At 35.3% G+C, this 17482-nt stretch overlaps 3 protein-coding genes across 4 annotated transcripts; 2 read left to right on the forward strand and 1 right to left on the reverse strand.

Moving 5' to 3' along the window:
- The first annotated feature begins 1294 nt into the window (after nucleotides 1–1294).
- On the forward strand, nucleotides 1295–2092 carry LOC113276488 (pectinesterase inhibitor 4-like). Its single transcript, XM_026526097.1, has one exon. The coding sequence runs from the start codon at nucleotides 1381–1383 to the stop codon at nucleotides 1912–1914; it is 534 nt and encodes a 177-aa protein (XP_026381882.1). The 5' UTR covers nucleotides 1295–1380; the 3' UTR covers nucleotides 1915–2092.
- Nucleotides 2093–2293: 201 nt separating this feature from the next.
- On the reverse strand, nucleotides 2294–4511 carry LOC113276487. 2 transcript variants are annotated; one of them, XM_026526096.1, is made up of 7 exons: nucleotides 4210–4511; nucleotides 3670–3789; nucleotides 3483–3572; nucleotides 3285–3387; nucleotides 3141–3183; nucleotides 2897–2941; nucleotides 2294–2669 (listed from the first exon to the last, which is right to left on the reverse strand). In XM_026526096.1, the coding sequence occupies exons 1-7, from the start codon at nucleotides 4301–4303 to the stop codon at nucleotides 2496–2498; spliced, it is 669 nt and encodes a 222-aa protein (XP_026381881.1). In that variant the 5' UTR covers nucleotides 4304–4511; the 3' UTR covers nucleotides 2294–2495. The 2 variants fall into 2 exon arrangements, with proteins under 2 accessions (XP_026381881.1, XP_026381880.1); XM_026526095.1 differs by having other exon boundaries at nucleotides 3141–3361; nucleotides 4210–4500.
- A 9693-nt stretch (nucleotides 4512–14204) lies between these two features.
- On the forward strand, nucleotides 14205–15939 carry LOC113276490. Its single transcript, XM_026526098.1, has 6 exons — nucleotides 14205–14366; nucleotides 14476–14672; nucleotides 14757–14843; nucleotides 15172–15321; nucleotides 15414–15611; nucleotides 15712–15939. Exons 1-6 carry the CDS (start codon nucleotides 14321–14323, stop codon nucleotides 15808–15810), a joined length of 777 nt encoding a protein of 258 aa, XP_026381883.1. The 5' UTR covers nucleotides 14205–14320; the 3' UTR covers nucleotides 15811–15939.
- Nucleotides 15940–17482: the final 1543 nt, after the last annotated feature.

The raw sequence follows: 17482 nt of genomic DNA on the forward strand, positions 1-17482 counted from the left end.
GCCACCGCCATGACCCGCATAAGTGATTTGCTTGGTTAAGGTATTATGTTTAAACCATTAAATTTTATTTAGCAATTATGCGCGCTTATGTTTTTTCTACGATTGACCCTCAAATAGATTATCACATGACCAGTATGAGAATGTAAGAATATTTATATACATAGAAATATTCCATTGGGCCATGTAATAACTTTGGTTAATTATAGGATATTGCAACGATCCTATGATTAATGATCCATAAAATTGAATCTTATAGCTTCATCTATTTCAGCTTCAGAAATGAGACTTCCTCTCAGGGAATTAGGATTTACACCTGGGGAGGTAAGTTTACCGCGTCTATCTAACGTGCTTCTGCTAGTTTGGATAGAGGGAATGAAATCATTTTTTGAGGAATATAATTTCATTCTCATATTTGACAAATAAAAATTTGAAAAGGGTTTGATAGACTAGCTTTATAGCCCGCAGTTATACGCTTTACAAGTCTTCTTGCTGTAACTAACTTTGGCTTCGTTATGGTAATTATTATATCAAGAGAACATGTGAAAGCGCATAACTATTTGCTACAAGATCAAGAGACAGATTTTTATTCTGTCACTGTGGGGATTCGAACATCCGAACCTCTTTAGTCGTATATCAGTCTCCTAACCAACTAAGCAGTTGTTAATTGCTGTTATTTCTTGGAGGACCTCGCATTTCATGTTGTTTTCCTCCGGATTCCCAACTTAAATCCCACTCATTAATATCACATCCACCAATTGTTGCTAATGTCAAATTTCATTTACACATTTCCTCAAAAATAGTACTCCCTCAATTCTTTTTTAACAGTCTGGTTTTGTTTTTATCGAAATTTAAGGAAATTAAGAGAACTAATCATTGAAAGTGGTCCTCATGACACTTGTCAATAAAAGAAGTGAAGTGAAATGGTCCCCGTTCCCCGTGACACTTGTTAGCAAAAGAAGTAAAGTGAAGTGGTCCACATGACACTTGTCATCAAAAGAAGTTAAGGAAAAAATGATCCCAAAAAATTAAAGTAACATTTGACTTTCCTAATTAGAAAACTGATCTATTTTTCTGAAACTTTCATTTATAGAAACTGACCTATTAAAAGAGAACGGAAGGAGTATAAAACTTTGGCTGGAAGTTAAAGTACCATAAAATTAAGTTAAACCATCCAAAGAAAGCCATAATAATCTCTTCATATTATCCAAACGATTCACTTCCATAACTGCGCAAACCGTTCACACGATAATTTCCAAACAGTCTATTAAAATGGTGTCTTCTTTGATCTAAAAAGTTAGAACAAAAAGAAGAGAGAAACGAAAACAGAAACTCTGAACATCAAATACTCTCTCTTCTCACCAGAAAACACAAACAAAAAATATGGCTTCTCAAAATCATCTTCTTTTGGGTTTTCTGGTGATAGCCACCACCGTGTTAGTACTCGCAACAACTAGTGCTAATGCAACCGCAGATCTTAACGAATTGTGTAATGACTCTACATATCCAACACTCTGCAAATCAATTCTGAAGGTTGGAAAGGGTGTTACAGGACAATCAGATTTACAAGCAGTTCGCTCAGCAATTCAAGCAACATGGGTTCAAGCAAAACACGCAATGGTAACCCTTAACAAGACGATTGCTACAACTACAGATCCTGCTAAAAAAGCTAACTTGGAAACTTGCAGCGAACTATATGATACAGCCATTGACGATCTAGCAACTTCATTGTCAAACCTAAAGGACAAAGTAAAGAGTGACCTGATGATAAATCTGTCAGCAGTGATGACCGATTTCGATACTTGTACAGATACCTTCCGTGAGTTCAATATGGAATCTCCAGTTGGTAATATCAATCAACTTTTGTACCAGCTTTCCACTGATAGCTTGGATTTGGCACATGGTCTGAATTTTTAAAGGTTAGTTTAAGTTTCAGATGTTGGCAACTAGAAGGAATTAGAGGGTGTTCTCTTTGCCCAAAGAAAATACCGCGTTTAAGAATATTGGTGTTACATGTATTTGATAAAATCGAGAATTTTTTGAATCTTGTATTTGAATCTTTTTAGAAACCCATTTATTTCATATATCTTCAACAGACAAATGCACGTTGTTGAATGGGCATATATCCCTGGTCACAACTGAACAGTGTCATTAAGCGGATTAAAAAGATATGATGGAGGTTTTCTCCAAAACTCAATGGCTGTCTCTACTTAGATTTTGAGGTTAATGCATCACCACGTTGGCCTCCCTAAAGGCCTAATCACAAAGGAGAAGTCATACACAAGACAATGGATTGTTCCGAACTAGGCAACAAAAAGTACTATATCTATATTGAACTGTTTTCCATTAATAGTTCTGAATAAGGGAGCATAATTGAACTATTTTCGATTAATTGATGATATCTATATTGAAAATAGTATCCAGATAAAAATTACAAGTTACCTGTTTGGTAGCTTTGGAGTTCTCAAACAAAAAGAAAGTGGCTTTTCACTTCTCATCTATTCTTCTGAGATTGAATGGCGGGATGAAATTTCTAATTCTAAAGGTGTGGAGCTCAAAACCCACCAACTACCCATTATTCCAATCAAATTGATTTTGCGATCTCCGAACTCAACATTTGCCAAGCAAAGAAGCAAATAATCTTCCACGTCAACTTTCTTTGCATAGAATGACTGCAAATGACATAATATCTTGAGATTTACATAATGGAATAGCCAAATGATATAATAATTTCATTTTCAGCAATGAAAACACCCAAAACAGATTGATATCGAATACGAATGTTATTTCTCTTCTGTCCAAGTGCAGTAAGCACTAAAACAGTGACTATTTCGAGAGTGAGGGTTACTTCCTTTACTTTCTAAGAAATAAAGACGAAAATTGCAATAAATATCCTCACCTTAAATATGTACATTGGGTCTTCACGCATAGATTGGTGACGTAACTGCAATATTTTAAGAAAAACTGAAGTTATGAGCTTGGTAGAATTATTTTATTATGATCTTATTTTCGCTATACACAGTCAACAGAACTACTATGTAAAAGGGTGAAATGTTATGCTCAGAAAATATACTTATGTTCTATCAAAAGGGATCAGGATTGAACTCCTACTGAGCACATAAAAGTTTGTTTTACCAGCTTACCTTTTCAACAAAAAGATAGATTGAGAGAGCACTAGGCTTTGTGCTGAAGAGAGAAAGCACAATTTTAAGAACAAGAGTAAAAGGATGATCCCAACTCATCACAACATTCATAACCAGCAATGCAGGCAGCCAAAGTTTCCTCACCAATGCCAAGAATGTGTATGGGTCATCCTCCTCAAAGAATTCGGGCGCACCCCACAGGTTTTTTTCCTGATGTTCGTCTGCCAAAATATCATTTCACAAATCACTGAAAATCAAAAGAAACTATAAACACTCAACACCAAAAATCGATAGTAACTTTGATAAAAGGATGTAACCCAAACTCCAAAGGGTTGTTCTAACCATCCATAGCGTATGAGACCTGCGGCCGAAGGCTCAGATAACCGGTTACAATTGAAACACCAAAAATACTTCTCAAGCTCAATTTCCCTCCTGCAACATATAAACACAACAACAGAAGTACAGTAAAACAAAACAATTCCGTAAATCTGTAAGAACTTTTAAAACCTAAAATCAGTAATCATCTTACCTGAAAAACTGAAATTCTGTACACATTTTCTCTTAATACTGATATTATACTGAAATCTTGAAGCGTTTCCAGGTTCAAGTCCCTTAACCAATCTCCTCAACTGCTCGTAATTCCCATTAACTAGTAAAAAAAAATTCATTAAAACTTAGGTAAGTCTTCCGATTCAACAACCCCCACCCATTCCACAAGAACACACATTACACAAATTACCAACAGAATCAACTCGTCTAATGAAGAAACTAATCAAACTCCCAACATTTTACAAAAAAATCAAAAGCTTAATGAGCTTAACTATCATTAAGTTCAACCCACCAACAGACTTTGTGGGGGGGAGTTTTCTTTCCATCCAAATTAGAAACAGCCAAAAACACGAACCTAGGGTACTAATCCATTGTGTATTTCAATTACAACAGATACAGATAATTTTTGTTAGAGATACAAAAAAAACAAAAAAAAAAAAAAAAAATTGTTCAAATTCTAAACTGTTCAAGTCAAACAATAATGAGATTGAACTAAGAGCCGAAGAAAATCGGAACTTACAGAGTTTTCTTGTGGATAAAATAGATGAACGTGGGGCAGAGAGAACAGAAAGTGATGCCCTAATTGGTTGCAAAAATCTTACTGCAAACGCCATTGTTTTATAGTACCACCATTATCATAGAGTAAGAGAGAGGTTCAAAAGAAAAAAAAAGCGTTAGGGAGATATTTGATAATGCTTCCATGTTTGATAGCATAGTCCAGTTATGTGAATTCTTCTCTATTGACTTTGTGACGGCCAGAGGCATGGGAATTTGGAAGTGGGCAGGGCTTAGGGCAGCCACAACAAGTCCGAAAACTCTCTTCTTCTTTTTAACACTCGTTCCATAGCGCTTGCCTCTTCTTTCTAAACTCAATTATTATTGCATTTTAAGTATGAGTGTAGGACATTATCTAAAATACTCGGGGGACATGATCCCACCAAGTTTGAGACCTAATATTTAATCCTAGCTTTTGTGGTAAGCTTATCAGCCGGTTGGTTATAAGATCTTATTTGAAAAATAATTTTACAATTAGGCAAATTCTTAACTAACTCTTGATATTCAATAAACATATTTTGATCCTCCCACTGTAACTTTGAGACATCACCATCAACACAAGATATCACTGCTTGATTATCTTCTTCAATGATTATCTGAGAAAACTTTAACTACTTCACCCATTTCAGAACCTTAAGCATCACCACAGATTTTGCTTGATTAACATTCATTATTGTTCTTGCTGAGTATGCTATCACCCCCAAGAAGACTCTTGTATGATAATGCATCACTAAACAAAAACCAGCAAGATTGTTATTAGCTTTTCGAGAAGCATCAATATTAATTATTTCCCAATTGTCTATTCCAGTTAGGGTTTTTAAGATTCAAGTTATTGGTCTCAAGATTGTTAGATCTGATATCATACTCCGCACAGAAAGCACTAATCTTTGAGATTGTGAATCTAGGATGATGAATTTTATTCTCAAAAACTCTATCATATCTAGATTTTCGCATATGCCAAAGACTAACAACAACAAGGTTTATAAGATAAGGGTTTTCAGCTTCAATTGATGGAGAATCAAACCAGCTCTTGATATAAATTTGTATATCATCATGTCTTGGGGCAGAAACTTGCAGATCAGATGAAATTCCGAACCAAATAACTTCTACATTGAAATAACGAAGGTACCAAGTACACCACAATCTTTTGATATCAACCTATATAAGACATATCTTGCATCATATAATATGGGCTGAGACTGTCAATAAGATAACAACCACAAGATGTCCACTTAGTATATAGTATACGTTCAGATCGAACCAACTATGGGATCAAACCAAGTGTTTGATTAACGTACACTTACTTTATTATTAGTAAAACAATAATTATAACGCGAAAAGTAAAGTAAAAGCACACAACAAGATTCTATTAACGAGGAAATCGTTAATGCAGAAAAACTCCGTGACCTAGTCCAGTTTTGAATACTCTCAGAATTAAGTCGTTGTACAAAGACTAGTACCAATTACGTATAGTTGAGACCAAGTAAACAAACTCAAAGTTACCTAGTTCCTTCAGTATCCTTGCGCCTACTACTAATCTAGTCAAGCACGTGAATCCTAAAATACAATCCACTATCTTAAGTTGCTTCAGCTGATGTGAAGACTTCTACCACTCAACTTCTTTGGATCGTATTCCAAAATACTAAAGGACTAAAATGTATTCGGTAACTGCTCTAATATCAAGAACTAAATCAGAGATATTGTTGAGTTATACAAAGGCTTTTCCGTTTAAAAGCTTAAACTCTTTTTTATCGGTTTAGATCAACCAAGATCTAGATTATCGAGATAATCAAATATTAGTTCACAACCTATCAGATTCATATCCTGAAGAGAACCACCAAATGATAGATCTACGACAAGCAATAAGATGTCTATCAAGATAAACAAGTTTCGTCGAATCCCAGTCAATCAAGTGTCCACGAAGTATATCATAAAGATCGGAAACAATTTAGAAATCTACTTGTTTTCAAATCTTCGATCTTTATTGTACGTGCAAAAATAACTTGATTCCATTATGATCAATCACGCATGAAAGGAGTCTGTTAACAATGGATGATCACACACCTATCTTCAGATGTAAACACATAAATAAACTATGTTGATCCTTGATTTAGTTCGAGTGATCTTATATCAGAAGAAAAGGATCACGAATAAACAAACTAGGTGAATATCAAGGATCAACTACCGTTACTGAATCAAATCAATAGTCGAAAACTAAAATAACTAACGATTTTAGTTTCCCACCAACAGTACTTTTAGATCCTTCATAAGTCTTTAAATGAAGTAGACATAAGAGATTTCACCTAATTAGGTTAGTCTCCTCCACGGGTGAGTATTACGAATAATATTACTAGTCGGCTTCTCAGACAGACTACAAAATTAAGTGCGTGTATTTTGGTATAAGTTTGTAAGAAGAAAAAACTTCACTACTTATAGACTAAGGTTGATTGGACACCAAGGAATTTACATAACCGAAAATATCAATAAATATGCATTAAATACCAAGTTTCGATTTTGTCTAATTTCAACTAATATCTAACTAATATACCGAAATCTTTCATGGATGGCAACTCAATATTAGCTAGCATACAAATATACTTTGAAAAAGCGGGGGTCTAACAACCACACCCAATATTTCGCTTAGAAATATGTATGGAAAAACTCCAATATAATTCCAAGATAATCAACTAGACAGTCAGACTCAATCAATGGAAATATATCCAAGAGTTTGTATCTCGATTTCTCAATTCAATCCGCAATCAAACAAATAGGAATTTGCGATCCCGATTGAATATAAGAAATAACTTGGACGGTATCAAAAACCAATATCTAAGTATCAATCAATTTAATCAACAACCAAAGGTTGGATTCACAATTGATTGAACTTACGCACAACCTGTGATATTTCAATTATATAAACAAATATAATGCGGAAAAGAAATAACACAGACACCGGAAATTTGTTAACGAGAAAACTGCAAATGCAGAAAAACCCCGGGACCTAGTCCAGATTTGAATACCAAACTATATTAAGACGCTACAGACACTAGTCTACTCCAAGTTACCTTCGGACTGGGATGTAGTTGAGCCCTAATCAATCTCACACTGATCAAGGTACAGTTGCGCTCTTTATGTCTCTGAATCCCAGCAGGACTCTACGCACTTGATTCCCTTAGCTGATCTCACCCACAACTAAGAGTTTCTACGACCCAAAGTCGAAGACTTGATAAAAAATTTGTCCCACACAGAAAAGTCTATTGTATAGATAAATTTTTCGCCCACAAATAAACCTATGAGTTTTGTTCCGTCTTTTGATAAATCAAGGTGAACATGAACCAATTGATATACCGGACTTATATTCCTGAAGAACAGCCTAGAAATATCAATCACCTCACAATAATCTTAATCGTATGGTAGCGAAACAAGATATTGTGGAATCACAAACGATGAGACGAAGATGTTTGTGACTACTTTTTATCTTGCCTATCGGAGAATCAATCTCGAGAAAATCTTGGAGAAGATAGAGATCAATATGATAGAACATGGTAAGATCAGAACATGCAACTACAGAGAAAATAGTTTGGTCTGGCTTCACAATCCTAATGAAGTCTTTAAGTCGTTAACCTATAGGGTTTCATGAAAAACCTAAGGTTAAAGGAGAATCGACTCTAGTCGCAACTTGTATCACACATGAGGTGTAGGGATTAGGTTTCCCAGTTGCTAGAGTTCTCCTTCGTATAGTCTTCAAATCAGGGTTTGATAGCTTTGGAACAAAGCAATCAGTATTCACTGTTAGATGAATATTCACCGTTAGATGGAAACCTGATTAGACTCAAGCAAATATCTTTCAACCGTCAGATCGAAATTAGCTTGTTACACACAAATGAAAAGTGACTTCATTTAGATATGAGTAACCGTACCTAAACTTGTGCACCTTGTTGGCTCAATAATAGTTAAATGAAGTTAGCCATATGAACATTTTCATATCAACCTTATTCATCTTAACCATTACTAGTTCAAATGACTCAAATGAAACTAGTTCTAGAGTTGTTCAATTGTTTCTATTCTCATAGAAGTATACAAGACACAATTGAAGAAAAATCGATTTTGATTCACTCGAATCAAGTCATGAACATTATAGCCACAGTTTGCAAAAGATTGCATTCCTTAATATATAAATGTATTAGTTCATGAACAAACCAATTTTAGAACATTATCCACTTAGGTATGTATACGGGTACACGTACCTAGATGGTCAGACTAAGTTTGGGTTTTGTCAGTACGCGATCTGGTACGCATACCTTCCAAACTCAGCAGAAATTCCCGCATATCAGGTTCCCGGAATTCACAAAACCAACAAGTACGCATACGGGTATGCATACCATGGTTCCCGGACATGGATTACATATATGCAAGTACGCATACTATGCTTAAATCCAATTGTTCTAAACTCTCATTTCAACCATTGAAACATTCTTGGAAGACGGGAATAGCTGTCTCACGCAAACTATTAGCTTCAAAGCAATTTTCAAGTGATCGAATGATCAATACGAAACATTCTGAGTCGACATCAAATGACTGTCTCACACAAATCATGTAAGATGTTACCAGGCGATTTTCACATGCTCATCTTTTGACTTTCTTCAAGAATATAAGATGAACTTGGTTAAAGCGAAAGCTTACCAACACACATTTCGAGAAATATGTAAACGAGTTAAATCTCAGCTCGAAATATCAAATGTGTATAATCGAAGTCTATATAGATATACGACTTTTGTCTCAAATAGGAGATAGAGTAGATAGACTTTTGAGTGATAGATGAGTTCAAGTCTCCATATACAGTTCAAGAAGCTCCCCTTAGTAGTTCTGCGTCTTCAATCGATGAAGCCCGTGAAGTCTAATGCTCAACTACACTTTTTATCCTAACCCGAGACTTAACTATAAGTAGACTAAAAATTAAGACTTATAGTTTTGGCAACTAAACTTGACAAACAAGCTTGAGATAGCAACGCTTGCGAGTTCGACCGAGCAGTGCTCTAACATAATTTACTAATATATCCTCAAAATATATGTTTTACTAATTTGAGAATATTTTATTAGGTTTTCGAATTTATATGTCTTTACTTTCCTAATAATATATGTCTTTTATTGAAATTGAAAACCCTTATCTTATAAACCTTGTTGTTGTTAGTCTTTGGCTTATGCGGAAATCTAGATGTGATAGAGTTTTTGAGAATAAAATAAATCATCCTAGATTGATAGTCTCAAAGATTAGGGCTTCCTGTGTAGAGTATGATATCAGGTCTAACAATCTTGAGACCAGTTACTTGAATCTTAAAAATCCTAGCTAGAATAGACCCCCTGTAATTGGAAAATAATTATTATTGGTGCTTCTCTACAAACTAATAACAATCTTGTTGGTTTTTATTTGGTGATGCATGATCATACAAAAGAGTCTTCTTGGGAATGACAACATACCCAGCAAGAGCAATAATGAATGTTAATCAAGCAGAAGTTGTGGTGATACTTAAGGCTCTTAAATTGGGTAAAATAGTTAAAGTTTTATCCGATAATCATTGAAGAAGATAATCAAGAAGTGATATCTTGTGTTGATGGTAATGTCTCAAAGTTAGAGTGGGAGGATTAAAATTTGTTTATGGAATGTCAAGAGTTAGTTAAGAGTTTGTCTAATTGTAAAATTATTTTCAAATAAGATCTTGTAACCATGCGGCTGAAAGCTTACTAAAAAAACTAGGGTTAATATTAGGTCTCAAACTTGGTGGGATGTTCCCCGAGTATTTTAGATAATGTCCTTACTACCAAATTGAATGATAGAATGGGTGAAGGAGTGGGTTTTCTACCGTGGAAAAGACTTTTTTACACACTAGGCTGATGTTCAGCCGCTTTTTTTTTATTATTAAAAGAATCCCCAGTGGTTAATGGTTAGCCGCTTCCCCCTTTTTACCTTGATAGTTATAATAACAAAATTTGTAAAGAGCCACTTCAAAGAGTTATAATTGTGATAAAGTTCATAAGGTTATTTTCAATATGGCAGGTTGTAATATTGAAGATAAATCTAACAAGATTATCTTTCGTGGACGGCGTAGTATGAATAACTATTATCTTACTGATATTCGGTCAAATTTATATTATAACCTGACCCAAGTAGAATCAACTCATTTATGGCATGAACGGTTTGGTCATATCAACTATAGAATGTTTGGTAAGCTTATTAATCGTGAACTTGTCCAAGGCGTTCCAAAAATTAACGCTAAGGTAGAAGGTGTCTGTGGTGCCTGTCTAAAGGGTAAACAAGCAAAAGTTCCACATAAACTTTCACGAGACATAGATATTAAAGCTCCTCTTGATCTTATACACGTGGATCTTTTTATTCTTAACCAACAGGCTACAGTTGGAGAAAAAAAGGTATGCCTTAATAATGGTTGATGACTATACTTGTTTCACTTGGGTTGCTTTTCTAGAACACAAAAATGTCACTCTTGAGGAGTTTAGGATTATTGTGTATAGAATCCAAAATGAACAAGGCCGCAAACTTAAGAAAGTAAGAAGTAATCATGGTGCATAATTCAAAGATACAAAAGTCTACTGTAATAAACTGGGAATAACTCATCAATTTTCTACACCTATTTCTCCTCAGGCTGATGGGGTTGCTGAAAGAAAGAACAAAAATATCCAGAAGATGGCTAGAATAGTGCTTCACAACAAAAAACTACCACTCACCTTCTGGGGAGAAGCTGTTTCATAGCCTTTTATCTCATAAACTAGGTATATTTGAGACCGAAAATACTCCTATGAATTATGGTGAAGAAATCCTAATCTAGGTTATCTAAGAGTTTTTGGAAGGAAATGCTACATTCTTAAAGACATATAACACAAAGGAAGATTTGATTCTAAAAGCAATGAAGGTATCTTTCTTGGATATGCTTGTGACAATCGTTCTTTCAGGGTATAAAATCTTCGAACTAAAGTCATGATAGAATCTATCAATGTGGTTATTGATGATATCAGTGAATTTGGACAAACAAGTTACAACAGAGCCACCTCCTTCAGAAACAGTTACTAAATCTAAGGATACATCCAATGAAGAAGAAATTGATGTTGTTCACACAACAAGTGATCCTGACAAAGACAATACTGACAGTGTTGCTGAAATTCCTAACAATATCGAAAGTGAAACTCAAAAACCTCCCAAGTGGGTGCATCTTAAGCATTATGAGGATCACATTATTGGTGATGCAAGTGTTATGGTAATGACTCGTGGGAAACTACAAAATTTTTGCCATTATACTTGTTTTCTATCGTCAATTGGACCAAAAAACGTTAACGAAGCTCTTGAAGAACCTTCCTGGTAAATTAAATTCATGAGGAACTTAATCAATGTGAATGACAAGGTGTATAGACACGAGTTTCGAAACCAGAAGGAGTTAATATTGTTGGTACGAAGTGGATTTTCAAAAACAACTTCGATAAATATGGAACATTTGTTCGTAACAAGGACAGACTTGTAACTCAAGGATATTCACATATAAAAGGTATTGATTTTGGCGAAATTTTTGCTCCTGTAGCTCATTTAAAATCTATTAGACTTTTACTTGCTTATGCGTGCAGTCTTAAAATAAAACTCTTTCAAATGGATATCAAGTCTACTTTTCTCAATGGGGGTTTAAAAGAAGAAGTTTATGTCGCTCAACCTAAGGAAATTGAGGATCCCGTCTATCCGGATCATGTGCTTAAGTTAAACAAAGCACTATATGGTTTTACACAAGCTCCCAGAGCATGGTATGACAAACTAACATCCTTTTTATTGCGAAAAGGATTCTCTAGAGAAGGCACAAATGAAATTCTTTTTACTAAGTGGAGTGGTAAAAATGTTTTTGTTGAACAAATTATGTTGATGAAATCATCCACGGATCAACCTCTAAAAATATCACCGAGGAATTCTTAACTCTTATGAGTAATGTGGGAGAATCATTATACTTCTTAGGTTTACAGATTCAGCAACATAAAGACAATATCTTCATATATGCTAGAAATATTGTTAATAAGTTCGACCTTAATGATGCATCTCTTATGGCAACTCCAATACCAACCACTGGAAAGTTTCAATCTGATTCCAATAAAAGGTTTGTCAATCAGAAACTTTATCGGTCTTGTATTTCGCTGCAACTAGACCAAATATTGCTTTCAGTGTGGAATGTTGTGCAAGATTTCAAGCTAATCCAAAAGAGTCACATTTAAAAGCAATAAAAGGAATCATACGATATGTGAAATGGACTGTTGACTACGGTTTATCATATTATATGGATACCGTTGATAATCTGATTGCTTACTTAGACGTAATCAACCAAATATTTCATCCCCAGTCAACTTGTTATCTAGATATAGCTCAAGACCGACAGATTTTTTTTTGGAAGGGTATAATGAACGTAATTATATACTTAAAAGAAACCATTGAAAAAGTTTGTTTTATACCTGCAAAGACATAAAGAGGACTACTAAAGGAAGTGCAATCTAAAAGTTGTCGATTTTGAAGGTACAATTATCTTTTCTCCCAAAAAAGTAATGAGGGGGGACATGACTAACTTATTAACTAAGTAATTCCCTATTTTCACTTTCGGAAAGTACATGATTAAAGGAACTGTGTGGAAGCTCCTCTGATTGGAATCATGGGGAGATGCCGAGTGAGGATCCAAGGATATGTTGTCGACATATTTTACTTCTAAATATGAAGTTGTGCCATACTCTTTTTCCCTTCGATCGAGATTAGTTTTTCTCACCTGGTATTTGTTACTCGACAAGGTTTATAAAGAGATAACCATAACTACACCAACCACATGTCAAATGGTGAAGACATGGGTACCGCATTGGTATTGTTGAACAATATCAGAATGAAACTTGACAGTTTGTCAAGTGAAACCACTTCTAGATCAGCAAAACGAAGCAAGGATTGTATCGCCACAGTTTTCAACACAAGTCAACTGGTAGTACTGATACTACTACTGCGCATCAATACTGGGTTTTCATCAATCACATATAAAACATAGAAAGGATGCTATGTATGAGTATTAGTCAAAGGCATACTTCTGGAATTCTGGAATTATCGCGTTGTGCTCTTTTCCCTTCGTCTAGGTCTTATACCACTAAGTTTTTCCTTTGTCAAGGTTTTAACGAGGAAACATATGCGAGTCCAACACTGTTCAAAGTTTTCTTAATGTTATACTCTTTTTCTTTAGTTCAGGTTTTATCTCTCTAGATTTTCATGGGGAGGTTTTAATGAGGCAATTGACTTGGATACAGTGGTCATCGAGGAGAGAAACTAGATATGAAGAATTACATCTGAAGCGCTACATCTGAAGCACTATATGTGAAGCACTATAATATGAAGCAATACTGTTGGACTGTACAAGGGGAGTGTTCTAGGGTCTTTGGCGGCTTTGGACCATGTGTGAGGCTCATCTATATGTAACTACGATTTACACCCTAGCCTTTAAGTAGAGGGTTATTCCTCCTATGCAATACTACATTGATATCTAATGAATGAGTTCAGCTTCTTTTGCCTATCAATACCCATAATTACTAAGGGGGTGACCGGAATTAGCAGGAATACTATTTCATATGAGACAAAAAAGTTACATCCGATCCTGACCGTCGGATCACCCAAACGGTACCCTCTGCTACTAATAGACGTATCGAGGTTGATGGGTATTCCAGTAGGATGGTTCCTCGCATTGCAACCAGTCGGTGCAAGTGAAGTGTAGAAAAAGTGGGTTGTGGTGGTGGTAATAAATGAGTTAAGAGGAGGAATATTAGTCACACTGGTCCTACCAAAAGACCAATAAAAGTGATTCGTGAACCATTTTGCAACCAATCAATTAGAAAGATAGAAAATGAAATGCAACACATTCACATTTGGGGTAAAGAAGACAAACAGTTTTACTTCTCTTTACTCTTGGGGTGTTGTCAAGATAATGAAATCACTCTGCATCACTCAGACTACTTTCCCTTCTTCTCTCTTTCTCTCTCAGAAAATAGAGTAATAATGTGAAGAAGAAAAAATGGGTGAAATATTAAGAGCATCATCGGTTGGTTGTCACCCATCAGGTAATCTTTTCTCTTTCACAATTTTCAGTTTCAATCCCTTATATAATTAATCCCTCATAAGTATTGTTAATGTTGACGAATGATAAACATGGGTTTGCATCATTAACAGGTGGATATGTCAATGTTAGGAAAGAAAGAAAGGAAGTATTGCAAGTGGTGGTGGGAACTGCTAATAATTCTAAATGGCAATGCAATGCATCAACTAATTCTTCCAATTCACCGTTATCTGTCAAGAACGATACCAAGCCGCTATCCACATTTTCTTCGAAAATTGCTACTGATATGCCTCTTTATGAACCACCTGGGGTACTACTTCTTTTAATTTACTGCCAAGGATACTGGTCTTTCTCTCTTGCTTGCTTATATGATATGTATTGTTTGGACTAGTAGGTCACTTTTGATGAATACCTGAATGACCGAGCTAGAGTTTTCCAAGCAATCTTTCCGGATAAGAAAAGAAGTGAGAGATTGAATGAGGTAATGGAGTCAATTTCATTACTTGAGTTTTGTTAATTGTCATTAGTTGTAACTATACTAGTATATTACCTTAGCATATACAGTTCTACCAAAGCTGCTGTCTTACAAAACAATGTATTTTTCCAGCGGCGTGACATTACAAACATTCCCAAGCAGTTGAATTAAGCAAATTTTGTATTCAAAACATTTTTCTTTTGCTTTGAACACATTCCCAACCCTGGGGTCGGAAGTCAGTTTAGAGCAATGAGATTAAGCAAATGTATTCATAACTCTAATAGACATAATAATATCAAGAAATTGAACTAACCAAATTTGTGAGCATTTGCAGGAGGAATGGAGAATACAGATGCTGCCCATACAATTTCTCTTTTTGACTGTCTCGCCTATCGTGGACATGACAATTAGATGTAAAACTAATAGTAAAGATTACCCTGCTGGAGTTCCTAGTGGCATTACTAAAGTACTAGAGCTTGATATAGTAAGTGATATACATTCATCAGTATCAAGTTGGATTTGGTTGGGAGCTATAAACCTTCTCTAACAAACCCAAACTATGTTCTTTTGTTGTAGACTAGATGGGAACTGCAAGGTTTAGACACAGTATTCCAACCAACTGAATTCGTACTCGGTGTACGAGGGGCCTTATATCCTGTAAGAAGAGGAATTCGTAGCCGTCTTAAAGGTCAATTGGAGATGAGCATCAGTTTTGTACTCCCACCTGTGGTTTCTGTAGTGCCTCAAGATGTTCTTAGCAATGTTGCAGAATCGGTTAGACCCATTGAATAAACGCTCAATTCGTATTGATAATTATAAATTGCAGGAATACAATTGAACTGAACTTTGTTTATATATGGATATACAACAACAGGTACTGAACAGATTAGTGGAGAACATGAAGCAGAAAGTGAATGAAAGCTTGGTTGCTGATTTTAATGAATACAAAAAGGAGAAAAGATTACAAGCATAACTTGAAGCTTTGTTGTGTATTTTATTATTCAATGGGGGTGTGGTGCATTTTCTGTTTATTTCTGCAACTTGTTAACAAACAATTACTGAATGAGAAATGAAAAGTTGAAAGAATTATAATCTCTTGTTAATCACCACTGCAGTTCTGTCTTTGCAACTGATCGGAATTGCTAATTAGGGGCTTAAAATCAAGGAATAATGTTGCTAATTAGGATTTACCACAAACATTCAGAAAAATATAGAGAACAAAAGAAAAAAAAAAAAGGGAAACAAAACAGTAAATATCATTGATTTAGGTTATATGTACATCAATGAAACAAAAGGCCCTCCTCCTAATACTACTACTAAATCACCGTCTCCCTCTTCTTCCTGTTCTTCTATACTACTAGTTGATTTCTTCTACCAAGGTGATGATGCAGCTGCTGAAGAATTCTCCAAGATCTTCTTTCTTTCTTCATTATAACTCATCTCCATCAAGTCTAGGGTCTCAATCTCTTTCTTCTGAACCATTGCACAATCGTTCAACGTCTTCAACTCTCTCATCAAAGTATCAATCCTATTCAAAGTAATACAAGCTTTCACCTGTTTATCATTTCTCTCATCTCTCTTCTCCTGCATGTTCTCTCTGCTCCTCTTTTCCTCATCTGAAATCTTTCTAAGTTTATCAAACTTTTCCCGGAGTTTGACAACATTGTAACCATTCTGTTCAAAGGTTGAGAGTTGAGAAGCATACTCCTCTATACCTTTGGAGAACTCACCAGGATCAACTGGTCCTGAGAGTTTCAGAGCAAGATTGACAAAATCAATATCCAACACAAGCCTGAAACCTTTAAGAGCAGTGGGAGAGTTTTTTTCTAATGGTTGAAGATGGGGTTCTTGTGGCATGATCTTGAACAGGTGGTCTCTAGTAGTCTTGAACTCAGGAGAAGTTTCGAATGAATGATGATAAACGCCATTAGGTGATGATGATGATAAGACTCTCACTCTTGTAGGAGGTGTTCGTTGCTGATGTTCATCTGTTGATGAAAGGTTTGAAGATGATCTAGTACTACTCTTTCTTTTGGTTGTTTGGGAGTTTTGAGGATTCATTATTCTTTTTTGGTGAAGGTTTCTCTAAGGTTTGGGTTTTCCAAAGAAGATGAAAATGGTGTGTTTTCTTCTCTACAGCTGAGCTGAGGCCTGTGTTGTTGCTGTACAATGAAGGACGGATCGGATACTTTAATAGGCGCAGATTTGACCGTTTTGTTGTACTGGTTTAGTATAAGCCAATTGGTTTACTGACACGTGGACATCTATCCGGGCCTCTGTAAAACTGTATATGCAGTGCAACCACGTGAAATAGTACTCTCGGTTCTGCACACTTATGGCCTGAGATATGCGTCTTCAGTGAAAGTTTTGTGTATTGAGAAGAAAAGATCACACTAGTGTTACTCTCAAATTACCTACATTTAACATCTTGACAAGAAAAGAAAGTTTTTATATTAAAGAAAGATGAGTAGGTAATACGAGTTTGCTTGGTGTACCCGCTTTTAGTTTAAGTTTTCTCCTTTACCCTAAAGTATAAACCCTAGATCTAGGTTTTATGAGGGTGAAAATTGATAATGGGTCCTGTATGCATTTGGAAAAGAAAAAAAGAAAAGGAACAAAACTAGGGTAAGAGTGATGCTAGAAAA

Source organism: Papaver somniferum, chromosome 4 (assembly GCF_003573695.1).
Source record: "Papaver somniferum cultivar HN1 chromosome 4, ASM357369v1, whole genome shotgun sequence".
Taxonomy (NCBI): Eukaryota; Viridiplantae; Streptophyta; class Magnoliopsida; order Ranunculales; family Papaveraceae; genus Papaver; species Papaver somniferum.